The 12,771-nt window shown below is 53.4% G+C and overlaps 1 protein-coding gene across 1 annotated transcript in view; it reads right to left on the reverse strand.

Annotated features, from left to right (window-relative positions):
• LOC306887519 (cell adhesion molecule CEACAM20-like) overlaps nucleotides 1–12,771 on the reverse strand; it is an 80,881-nt gene that overhangs the window by 56,326 nt on the left and 11,784 nt on the right. The window contains exon 2 of the mRNA XM_079445304.1: nucleotides 8,705–9,025. Coding sequence (XP_079301430.1) covers nucleotides 8,705–9,025 — 321 coding nt within the window. The remainder of the gene's footprint in view (nucleotides 1–8,704; nucleotides 9,026–12,771) is intronic.

A 12,771-nucleotide genomic window follows, 5' to 3' on the forward strand; every position in this document is an offset into this window, starting at 1 on the left:
TGTTGAGTTTCATGACATTCTAAACATGTTATCTGCCTCAAAATCACCAGAAACGAATTTTCAACTTTGACACGTTGCCATGGCAACATAATTTTAGATATCAATATTCCCTTCACAGTTTTACATCGGCCGTGTTTTGACATTATTCTGGTGAAGTTTGAAGCAAATCGAGTAAAAATAAGATGCTGAATTCAAATAATTTTGAAAACGACACACTTCCTGCAGCCAGTTGGTGGCGCTATAACTTTCAGTCATAATAGTCACATCTATCCGATCGGCATCATACAACGAACAAACCACTGGAGTTTGATCTACATCATACAATGTATGTGGACGTTATTAGGCATTTCCTGGGTCTCATTTTTCGCCATAACTTCATCGCCTCGCCACGGGCAAACCGTTCGACATATCAAAAATATCTTCGCAATTTAGCGTCCCCAATGTCTTGAGATCATGTTCACCGAGTTTGGTGGCAATCGTTAAGGCCCCCAAAAGTGCCCGGATGATTGAAATAAAAAATAAAAAAAAAAAAAATAATAATAATCCTTAGAAGAACAATAGGGCCCTGCGCCTTACTGGCTTGGGCCCTAATAATCCTTAGAAGAACAATAGGGCCCTGCGCCTTACTGGCTTGGGCCCTAATAATAATCCTTAGAAGAACAATAGGGCCCTGCGCCTTACTGGCTTGGGCCCTAATAATAATCCTTAGAAGAACAATAGGGCCCTGCGCCTTACTGGCTTGGGCCCTAATAATAATCCTTAGAAGAACAATAGGGCCCTGCGCCTTACTGGCTTGGGCCCTAAAAAACTATTCTAACCGGCATGCACTGCTTCAAGTCAGCCGCCGATCGGTTTTCATGGCGCTGCATGAAGTCGAACACACCTATAAGGTGTTGTATTTGTTACCATTTGCGCCACACAGGTGGTTTTAACGGAGGTTGTCTTGTCCCAAAATATAACAAAGGTTAAACACACACACACAAAAAACTATCTGAAGCGGGAATCGAACCCCTGTCACACACGTAATGACGCAGAGTCCTAACCACAAGACCATGAGAGTTGCACTCAGTCTTTACTCGACTCAGACCAAAAGCCTCAAAGAGGAAAAAAAAAAGCAGCGCTGCACAGATCGATCAAATTTCTGACTTGAAGCAGTGCATGCCGCTTAGAAATTTTGTCTGACTTTAAAATGTTCAAATCTGTCTGGTTTTCTGAGAATATAAGTATTTAACACTTGTTCCCGAGGTACATGGTGCATTCCCCTTTTCCCGCTGCCATTTTGAATACATTATGCAATATCTCAAAACAAAAAATAGATAAAAAGAAAACAATTAAATAAACGGAGTGTCTATTTACACTAAGTGCAAATAGCTCTTGTTGTTAATATAATCCTCTTGTTGGCAAAGGCTATTTACACCAACTCCACCCACTAACGTGTGATTGGGTTAGTCAACAATAAAAAAAGAAGTTAGCTCAACATTAGTTTCAGTGCCGTAGATGGTAAGGCGTATGCGTTTTGACGCGATCGACCCGAGTTCGAGCCCACCTTTTGCCAAACATTTTTTTCTCCCTTTTCAAATCTCATATCGCATCAGAAAGGCATTTATTTTCAATAAAAATTAAGGAAATAATCAAAAAGTTGAAAATAAAGTATCGGGTAGGGTTAGGGTAGGTGTAGGGAGGGATTTATTGTCCCAATAAGGTGGCATCCATTTAATAAATTTGAATTAAAATTATAATTTACACTCAGTACGTTATTATTGCGTACTGTTTTATAATGTACTACAATACTGAGGTGCAGATAATTGCCACTATTTGCAATAAGTAGTATAAATAGCAGAAAATCTTGCTATTTTAACATAGTGTAAATAGAATTGTCTCGGTTACGTACGTAACCCTCGTTCCCTGATGGAGGGAATGGAGACGTTATGTCGTGACGACATTAGGGGATTTACTTGGGAGCCCCGACTGCCTCTGATAAGAGAAAACGCCAATTAAATTTGGCTAGTGGATTTTGCATACCTGAGCCACTCCCCGTGCATACGGGTATAAAAGGGCGACAGGTGCATCCACTCATCAGGTTTTCCGCTGAGGAGCCGAGAACGTGTCCCTGGCAACCAGCGATGGTTCAAGATTGTGGCATGGGGACATAACGTCTCCGTTCCCTCCATCAGGGAACGAGGGTTACGTACGTAACCGAGACGTTCCCTATCTGTCGGTCACTACGAGTTATGTCGTGACGACATTAGGGGTCTATGGAAAGTGCCACAACCTGAACCCCGTCATGACCTTGTGGCATGCAGATGTTGACAAGCTAGCGCGTGACAGACAAATGCGATGCGAAGGTCGCAACCTTCCCGTCGCCCCAGCGCAAATTCGCTAACCTTGGCGCCCGCAGGGACCACTGAGTATATTGCTGCTGGAGATAGCCAAGCCGCTGTTCCTTTCCCCAGAAATCGGAAGGGATTTCGACCTTCTATGAAAGACTGCTTCAAGTCTTTCCTGTTTGTTGTTACAGCCGGCAGTAACGACGGGGAAGCGAGCCTTCCGGAGAAGGGCGCTACGGAGGCCACACCCTGCCCGAAGGGAGGTAACGTGTGGAGACACTGGTATGGACTGGCCCAAGCCTGGGGCAGTGCTACATACGCCTGGACCCTGGGGCAGATCCTACCTAGGAGAAGGGAGGAAGGCTGCCAGCAGGGTCTGACAGAGCTCTGTCAAAGGGAAGACACGGGTTTACCGTGAGGGAAACCGTACCGTGGATGAATACACGTGTGGGATCACCCGAAGGGAATCAGGCCACACGGGCACCTAGCCGAGTACAGGGGCTGACCGGAGACCCGGGCAAGCTAACACCGGTACTGGGCCTGGCGTCAGACTGCTCCGCCCAGCCTGACTGCCGGGGGTGCTGGAGGAACTCCGCCAGGGTTCGCCGTCCGGGGAACTGACTTGAGGAGAGAATAGGCGCTCATATCCCCGGGTAAGGGGGAATGGCGCAGCAAGCGTGACACCGGCCAACTCTTCCCGCCACTTACCTGTTACCCAACACACGGGAAGAGACTGGCTCAACACGGAGACTGTAAAATCTCGCGAAGGTGTTCGGTGTCGCCCAGCCCGCAGCTCTACAGATGTCTGCCAAAGAGGCGCCGTGCGCCAGCGCATAGGAGGAGGCAACACTCCGTGTGGAGTGAGCCCTCACCCCGAGGGGGCACGGCTCGCCTTGGGATTGGTACGCCAAGGCGATGGCATCCACTATCCAGTGGGCCAACCTCTGCTTGGAGAAAGCCTTCCCTTTCTGCTGACCTCCGTGGCAGACAAAGAGCTGCTCAGAGCTTCTGAAGCTCCGGGTGCGGTCCACGTATATGCGCAGCGCTCTTACGGGACACAGCAACGCCAAGGCTGGGTCTGCCTCCTCCGAGGGCAGTGCTTGCAGGTTCACCACCTGATCGCGGAAGGGCCTGGTGGGAACCTTAGACACGTATCCAGGCCGGGGTCTCAGGACAACGTGAGAGTAGGCCGGCCCAAACACAAGGCACTCTTCGCTTACCGAAAATGCTTGGAGGTCCCCGACCCTCTTGATGGAAGTGAGCGCGGTCAGGAGCGCTGTCTTAGCCGACAGGAATTTCAGCTCGACTGAGTCCAGCGGCTCAAAGGGACCCCTCTGAAGTCCAGCCAGGACAATAGAGAGATCCCAGGAGGGCATCAGGGGTGGCCTAGGAGGATTTAACCTTCTGGCACCCCTCAGGAACCTCACGATGAGATCGTGCTTCCCCAGGGACCGGCCGTCCACTGCATCGTGATGGGCAGCAATAGCAGCCACGTACACTTTCAAGGTGGAGGGCGACAGCCTGCGCTCCAACCTCTCTTGCAGGAAAGAAATCACCACTCCAATCGTGCATCTTCGGGGGTCCTCCCGACGAGAAGAACACCAGTCCGCGAACAGACTCCACTTCAGCCTGTGGCAGGCCACTCAAGTCTGCTGCGTCCCATCCAGGAGCCACACATGGAGGTTCCACAGATCTGGACGCGGGTGCCATATGGTGCCGAGCCCCTGAGAAAGAAGGTCCTTCCTCAGAGGGATGCGCCAGGGAGGGGCTGTCGCGAGGAGGGTGAGTTCCGGAAACCAGGTCCGGGTGGGCCAATATGGCGCAACCAACAAGACCTGCTCCTCGTCCTCCCTGACCTTGCACAGTGTCTGTGCGATCAGGCTCACTGGGGGAAACGCATACTTGCGCAGAGCCCGAGGCCAGCTGTGTGCCAGTGCGTCCGTGCCGAGGGGGGCCTCGGCCAGGGAGAAATACAGCTGGCAGTGGGTGGACTCGTGGGAAGCAAACAGGTGTACCTGAGCTTCCCCGAATCGACTCCAAATCAGCCGGATCGTCTCGGGATGGAGTCGCCATTCTCCGGGGAACGTGAGCTGTCGTGAGAGCGCGTCGGCTGCACGATTGAGCTCCCCCGGAATGTGGACGGCGCGCAGCGATTTGAGCTGTGACTGACTCCAGAGGAGGAGATGGCGGGCGAGCTGTGACATGCGGCGTGATCGTAGACCTCCCTGCCGGTTGATGTACGAAACAGCCGCAGTGTTGTCCGTGCGGACCAACACGTGCTGGCCTAGGAGCAGTGGCCGGAACTGCTTTAAGGCCAGATGCACTGCCAACAGCTCTAGGCAGTTGATGTGCCAAAGCAGTCGAGGCCCCGTCCAGAGCCCCGAGGCTGCCTGCCCGTTGCATGTAGCGCCCCAGCCCATGCTGGAGGCATCTGTTGTGACAACAACATGCCGGGACACTTGTCCTAAGGGCACCCCGGCCCGTAGGAAGGCAAGGTCCGACCAGGGGCTGAAAGAGCGGCGACACGATTGCGTGATGGTCACACGACGTGTCCCGCGGCGCCATGCCCATCTCGGGACCCGTGAGTGTAACCAGTGCTGAAGTGGTCTGATATGAAGCAACCCGAGCGGCGTGACTGCGGCTACAGATGCCATATGCCCCAGGAGCTGCTGAAACTGTTTCAGCGGAACCACTGTCCTGCCTCTGAAGGAACTCAGGCAGTTCAGCACTGATTGGGCACGCTCGTCCGTGAGACGTGCCGTCATACTCACAGAGTCTAACTCCACACCGAGAAAAGAGATTCTCTGCACAGGGGAGAGCTTACTCTTTTCCCAGTTGACCCGAAGCCCCAACTGGCTGAGGTGCCGGAGCACCAGGTCCCTGTGACCACACAACTGTTCTCGCGACCGGGCCAGGATGAGTCAATCGTCGAGATAGTTGAGGATCCTGACGCCCACTTCCCGTAACGGGGCAAGGGCGCCCTCCGCCACCTTCATGAAGGCACGGGGAGACAGGGAGAGCCCGAAGGGGAGGACCCTGTACTGCCATGCCCGCCCCTTGAACGCAAACCTTAGGAACGGCCTGTGTCGAGGGAGAATCGAGACATGAAAGTAAGCGTCCTTCAGGTCGATCGCTGCAAACCAATCCGCGGACTGAACGCATTTGACGATGCGCTTCTGTGTCAACATCTTGAACGGGAGCTTGTGTAGGGCCCGATTCAAGACTCGCAGGTCCAGGATTGGCCGGAGGCCACCGCCTTTCTTGGGCACGATGAAGTAGGGGCTGTAAAACCCCTGCCTCATCTCGGCTGGAGGGACCGGCTCGATTGCACCCTTTGCCAGAAGGACAGCAATCTCCTCGCGCAGGACAGGTGCATCTCGGACTGCCACCGAAGTCTCGAGGATGCCACTGAACCTGGGAGGCCGCCTGGCGAACTGAATCGCATAGCCGAGTCGAACTGTGCAAATGAGCCAGCGAGACGGGCAGATACCGTGCAAGTGGCACCAAAGGCACAATCGACGTGCCCGCAGTGGTGCAGCGAGGGGGAGTAAGGTTGGATGGAACAGAAGGCGATGTGTTCTGACTCATCCCCACAAAAGTCCCCGGGGGGACTGGCTAGGGGTGCGCGGGGAGGCATCGCGTCCCCAGACCGCACTCTCTTGGCCACTGGCAATATGGGTCTCGGGTGAGAGTGAGGAGGCAGTGCGTCGCACACTGTCAGCCCGCAGACCTGGGAACCCGGAGGAAAGGGAAATTGCTCTTTCTTTGACAATGTGGGTACAGAACAAAAGAAAACACAAGATTCTCCACCCGGCCCTCCTCCGGGGGAAGGAGCGACGCTAGCCTCGTCATCTCCTGGGAAAGAGCAAATTCCTCCATCTCCGGGTTGTGCGCGTCAGGGCCGCTTTGTCGTCTTCCTGGAGGACTTGGCGGCCGGCTGAGGCGCAGGGGGCGCCGCACTCCTGCGAGAGGCTCGACGCACTGGCCTAGGTGACGACTCAGCAGCACGGGGCGGAGCAGCTCTGGAGGACGCAGGAGGGCGCCCACGGCGACCAGCAGACTGGGGCCTGGCCCTTGGGCCAGCAGTGGCAGCTGGAGCATCCCGCCGTTTAGGGAGGATGTGCTGAATTGCCTCCGTCTGCTTTTGTACTGCCGAGAATTGCTGGGCAAAACCCTCGACAGTGTCGCCAAATAGCCCCATCTGGGAGATGGAGGCGTCGAGAAAGCGTACTTTGTCGACGTCCTTCATCTCGGCCAGATTGAGCCAGAGATGGCGCTCTTGGACCACTAACGTGGACATCGCCTTCCCGAGGGACCGCGCCATGACTTTCGTCGCCCGGAGAGCGAAGTCAGTCGCCGTGCGCAGCTCCTGCATCAACCCCGGGTCGGGACTACCCTCATGCATTTGTTTCAGTGCCTTGGCCTGGTGAACTTGCAGGATGGCCATGGCATGCAGGGCAGAGGCGGCCTGGCCCGCAGCGCTGTAAGCCTTGGCGGCAAGTGCGGCCGTCAGCTTACAGGCTTTGGACGGGAGACGCGGACGATTCCTCCAGGTGGCGGCGTTTTGCGGGCACAGGTGCACCGCAACCGCTCTCTCCACCTGGGGAATATCAACGTACCCCCTGGCCGCCCCGCCATCGAGGGTAGTGAGGACGGAGGAGGGAGACGAGCGGCTTCTGGCCGAGAAAGGGGCTGTCCACGACTTCGTCAGCTCCTCATGCACCTCCGGGAAGAAAGGCACCGGGGCAAAGTGCGGCCGCTGGTCGCGTTTTGCGCCGATGAACCAATCATCCAGCCGCGAAGGCTCGGGACTGGGCGGTCTGTTGACCTCCAGCCCGATACTCACGGCTGCCCGGGCAAGCATGGCCGTCAGCTCTGGGTTCGGATCGGCAGTGGCGACAACACCCGAGGGGGGCAGCCCCGCCGATCGTTCATCCTCAGAGGACGAAAGCCCATCCCCCCGATGCCGCGATCGACATCTGATCCTCGGGCGGCGCACCGAATGAAATGCTGGCGGCCCCGTGGGGCGAACCCGCGAAATCACTCGGGAACCGGACGGAACAAGCGCTGCGAGAGGAGTAAGAGGTCCGTGGGGACGTGCCCGGCGGAGAAGCTCTTACTGTCACCCTCAGATCTCCCAGAGCGCCAGCCGGCGGTCCTCTGCTCGAGCCAGAGAGACCGGGACGGGTGGCGGCAGAGGGTGCCAATCCTTTCAGAAAGGAAAGGCGAGATCGCAGCATTGCCATGTTCATACGCCCACAACAGGCGCATGACTCATCCACAAACGCATCTTCAGCGTGCTGGATGCCCAGACACTGAAGACAACGCTCGTGACCGTCATCCGAGGACAGGAAGCGACCGCAACCAAGAGAACACGGACGGAACGGCATCTTTAAAAAGACGTGAACCGCCCAGTGTTTTAGAAATTTGCTCTTTCAGGTGAAGTGCCCAGGGGAATCGCTGCTGCAGGGACACCGCTGTCTGCACCGTAACGCCAGCCAGGAACAAACTTCGAGGCAGACGGCTTTGTGGAGATCTGATCTGTTGAAGACTTCTCATCCACTCGGCTCCGAAGCAAAAATCTGATGAGTGGATGCACCTGTCGCCCTTTTATACCCGTATGCACGGGGAGTCGCTCAGGTATGCAAAATCCACTAGCCAAATTTCATTGGCGTTTTCTCTTATCAGAGGCAGTCGGGGCTCCCAAGTAAATCCCCTAATGTCGTCACGACATAACTCGTAGTGCCCGACAGATAGGGAACTATAGCTATTTGCACTTAGTGTAAATAGCATATAGTTAAAAAATACTGCTATTTACACTGAGTGTAAATAGAATCCATCGCTATTTGCACTTAGTGTAAATAGCATCTGTCACTAAAAAAATATGCTATTTGCACTTGGTGTAAATAGCCGCTGCCAAAAAAATATGCTATTTGCACTTGGTGTAAATAGCATCTATTGCTATTTGCACTTAGTGTAAATAGCGTCTATCGCTATTTACACTTAGTGCAAATAGCCGCTGCCTTAAATAAAATCGTAGACAACACTTTGGGGGGTTGCCAGTTGGTGGTTGGGACATGATGCTACATCTAAAATGGTTCAAAATTGCTTCCAAATATCTGTCCACTGTAGTGACCACTATGCATCAGAGGGTTAATATTATTATTATTATTATTATTTTCTCATCATTAAACTATTATAATACCATTTTCACAAAATTTACGATTATTGTTTAATTTACAGAATTATAAATGAACAATAATATATTGTTACTTATTGAATTATCTTTCACATATTTATTAAATACCCATTTGTAATCTAGTAATCTTACAATATGTAGTCTCAAATACTAAGGCATGTTTAAGCAACACACTCACCGAACACTTGTAGTGAAGTTTCTCCTGTAAGTTGAGGTCCAGCAGTAGTTAATACAGTCAGTCTGTAATTTCCAAAATCCTCCAGTCTCAGGTTCCAGAGCTCCAGAGCGAGAGTCTTTCTGTCTAAACTGGCTCTGTCTCTGTATGCTGGGACTATTACAGCTGAATCAAGGGGTCCTGTCACTATGATAGTTGTTCCAAAATTCCACTGAATTGTATCAATTAATGTGGATGGTGGGTTATCAGGAGCGAGCTTTACACTTCCTCCTACTGCTCCATTAGCCGGCCCAGAAATCTGCAGATCTTCACTTAAAAACTGACCTATTCAAAACAACAACAATAATAATAATAATTAATTGCTAAAAGGCAGAGTTACATTTGTTTTTATATAATTTGCTTTTATTTTAATTTGAAAAAAGTGCATACACAATACACAAAATCGTTTTTGCATGATTTACTGATGTCATCAGAGGTCACATTTTATACATGCTGGATAGTAGGGTGCATCAAAAAACCTTATGTCAGTTTTTCACTTTGGCCCTAGCATAAAGTCACTCCACTTAAGTCAGACAGCAAGTGTGCAAAATATATATAAAAAAATAAAATAATGTCCACGTGTGATGAAAAATATCATTACAGGGTCACAAATAAGCATATATGTATTAACAGAACAAAAATTATAATAACCAGTTTCATTTATTTTCTGTACTTATTTAAGGCTACGTCCACACGAAGACGGGTTTCTCCGTATCCAATCTTTTTTTTTGCCTCAAATTCCGTAAACACGGAGTCGTCTCAGGAAATATCTTTTTTTATTTTTATTTAACACACTTATTTACAAAACACAATTTTATAAGCCCATCTCTGCCCACCCACTGCCATCGGCTGGAAGGCTAAAGCCGCCCATCCATCCAAGCCATGCAGGACCACTTCAGCACTCGCTGGACGCTCCTATGCTTCAGCTGGACAGGCGGCGTCGGCGCTTCACTCTATGGCGGTTCTACAGGTCTATCAGGCCAAACTCCTCGCTGCTATGGACGAGTCTGAACCTGATCCTGCAACTCTCAGGGAGCTGAGAAGTGCAACAGACCTGGCTCTGCGCGCCACCAAGACCACCGCCCAGGAAATTGGACGGTCCATGGCCAGCCTAGTGGTGCTCGAGCGCCACCTGTGGCTCACGCTGACGGAGATCAAGGACGCAGACAAGGTCTCCTTCCTTGATGCACCGATTTCGCCTAGCGGCCTCTTTGGACCTGCGGTGGAGGGTTTTGCTGAACGCTTCACGGAAGCACAGAAGGCGTCGCAAGCCATGCGACACTTCCTGCCCAAGCGATCAAGCTCTTCTGCTGCCGCTAGTCGCCCCAAGCCTGTGCCGACTAAGCAGCCTGCGAAGCCCCCGCCTCCTGCCTCCGCCTCTCAGCCTGCCAAGGCTCCGCAGACGCGAGGGCGTTCTCGATCGGCCAGACGCTACCCCCATCCGCAGCGCCAGGGGCCCCGACCCAGGATTGTGTTGGACCCTGCGCCTCCAGCGTCTTCCTGATCTGCAGGCCAGGAAGAGGAGAGGGCCAAGTCCCGCCGCGGCCGGACCGCCCGCCAAGCAGCCTCTCTTAAAAAACCTCTTGTCACTCCGCTCATCGCCGGGTGCAGAGCACATTGTGTCTGTTGCAAACACAGGGCCCGTACAAGCGTCCTTGCAACCGTCCGTTGTTATAACGGGCAAAATAAAACACAAACATTCTCAAAGAGAGAGCAAATTTCCTCTTCCTTCCATCACAAGCGTCCTGCCTCCGTGCAGTCGATCGCTCGAGTTTATCCAGCCCCTTGCCACGCGGGCCGAGGCCTGGAGGGCCATGCCTGGAGGGCCATCCCCGGAGTGTCAGAATGGGTTGTACGGATAATAGAACGAGGTTACTCACTCCAATTCGCTCGCAGACCCCCGCGCTTCAGCGGCGTGGTCTCCACTTCTGTAGACGGCAAGAACGCTCACGTTCTACGTTCAGAAGTGATGACGCTGCTGGAAAAGGGAGCCATAGAAATGGTTCCTCCAGCTCAGAGCGAATCAGGCTTTTACAACCGTTACTTCCTCGTTCCCAAGAAGGACGGCGGCCTCCGGCCCATCCTCGATCTCAGACGCCTGAATCGCGCCCTCATGAGGAGGTCGTTCAGGATGATCACACTGAAGCAGATCCTCTCGCAAATTCGCTCAGAGGACTGGTTCTGTTCCCTGGACCTGAAAGACGCATACTTTCACGTCCAGATAGCCCCCCATCACAGACGATTCTTGAGATTCGCCTTCGAGGGAGTGGCTTATCAGTACACGGTCCTTCCCTTTGGACTGTCCCTGGCTCCACGCACTTTTACGAAGTGCATGGACGCGGCTCTTTCCCCTCTCAGGCAGATGGGAATCCGCATTCTCAATTACCTCGACGACTGGCTCATTCTGGCCCAGTCAGAGGTACAACTACTCTCACACAGAGCCCTCCTCCTCAGCCACTTAGAATGCCTGGGGCTCAGGGTCAATTTTGCCAAGAGCGCACTGTTTCCCAGCCGACGGGTGTCGTTTCTGGGAACAGTTTTGGACTCAGCTCAGATGAGAGCTGTGCTAGCGCCGGAACGCGCTCTGGCCATTCAAAAGCTTGCAGCCTCCTTCCAGAGCGGCACCGCTCGCCCCGTCAAAGCGTTTCAGAGGATGCTGGGCCTCATGGCCACAGCATCGCCGGTGCTACAGTTGGGCCTGCTTCACATGCGGCCACTTCAGCGCTGGTTGAAACCACGGGTTCCGCCCCACGCATGGCGACACGGTCGCCTACATATCAGGGTGAGCCAGGCCTGTGTAACAGCCCTAGCCCCCTGGAAGAACCCACAATGGTTCAGAAAGGGTGTGACCATAGGGATGGTCTGCAGCAGGAAAGTTGTCACGACAGACGCCTCCAACATGGGTTGGGGGGCGCTGTGCGAAGGCAAACCGACCTTTGGCCTTTGGTCGAAGGCGGAGCAGAACCTCCACATCAACTGCTTAGAGATGCTAGCAGTGTGTCGAGCCTGCCAGTTTTTCCTGCCAGAGCTAAGGGGACGACATGTGCTGATCCGCTCAGACAACATGTCAGTGGTGTCCTACGTAAATCACCAGGGAGGTCTCTCCTCGAATCGCCTCTTCCTTATGGTAGAGCGACTTCTGGAGTGGGCTCAGCTCAACTTGCGCTCGCTGAGAGCAGCACATTTGCCGGGCAGATTGAACCAAGGAGCGGATATGTTATCACGGAGCAACGTCCCCTTAGAAGAGTGGATGCTCCACCCGCAGACGGTTCGAATGATCTGGAGAATCTTTGGCAAGGCCGAGGTAAACCTTTTCGCCTCCAAAGACAACTCTCACTGCCCAGCCTATTATTCGAAGGTCAAGGACGCGTTGGCCCACGACTGGCCCAACCTCCTCCTCTATGCATTCCCTCCGATCGCTCTGATTCCTCAGGTCATCAGGCGAATCAGGGAACAACGACACAAGGTCTTGTTGGTGGCCCCCCTGTGGGAGAACCAGCCTTGGATGTCAGAGCTGACCCAGCTGCTAACCGCAGCCCCCTGGCCCGTGCCCCTGAGACGAGACCTCCTCTCTCAGGCGAACGGTTTATTGTGGCACCCTCGTCCCGAACTGTGGGCGCTTCACCTCTGGCCGCTCAACGGGAGCCTACCAGCCTCCCAGAGCGAGTGTTAAATACCATTTCTGAGGCTAGAGCCCCGTCTACGAGACGCCTCTATGCCCTTAAATGGGCGGAGGACCCCCCTACATCTGAGTTGGCGGTGATTCTGTCCTTCCTGCAGGAACTGCTGAATAAAGGACGCTCTCCCTCCACACTCAGGGTGTTCGTATCGGCTATAGCGGCCTTCCACGCCCCTATCGCGGGCCAATCAGTGGGCAGGGACAATGTTATCGTCCGCTTTCTAAGGGGTGCCAAGAGGCTGAATCCGCCTCGGCCCCTTACTGTCCCTACGTGGGACTTACCCACTGTGCTGAGGGCCCTGAGGGGCCCTCCTTTTGAGCCGCTCCAGTCTACGAACCTTCGGTCGCTGTC

The sequence above is a fragment of the Barbus barbus genome, assembly GCF_936440315.1.
Source record: "Barbus barbus genome assembly, chromosome: 21".
NCBI lineage: Eukaryota > Metazoa > Chordata > Actinopteri > Cypriniformes > Cyprinidae > Barbus > Barbus barbus.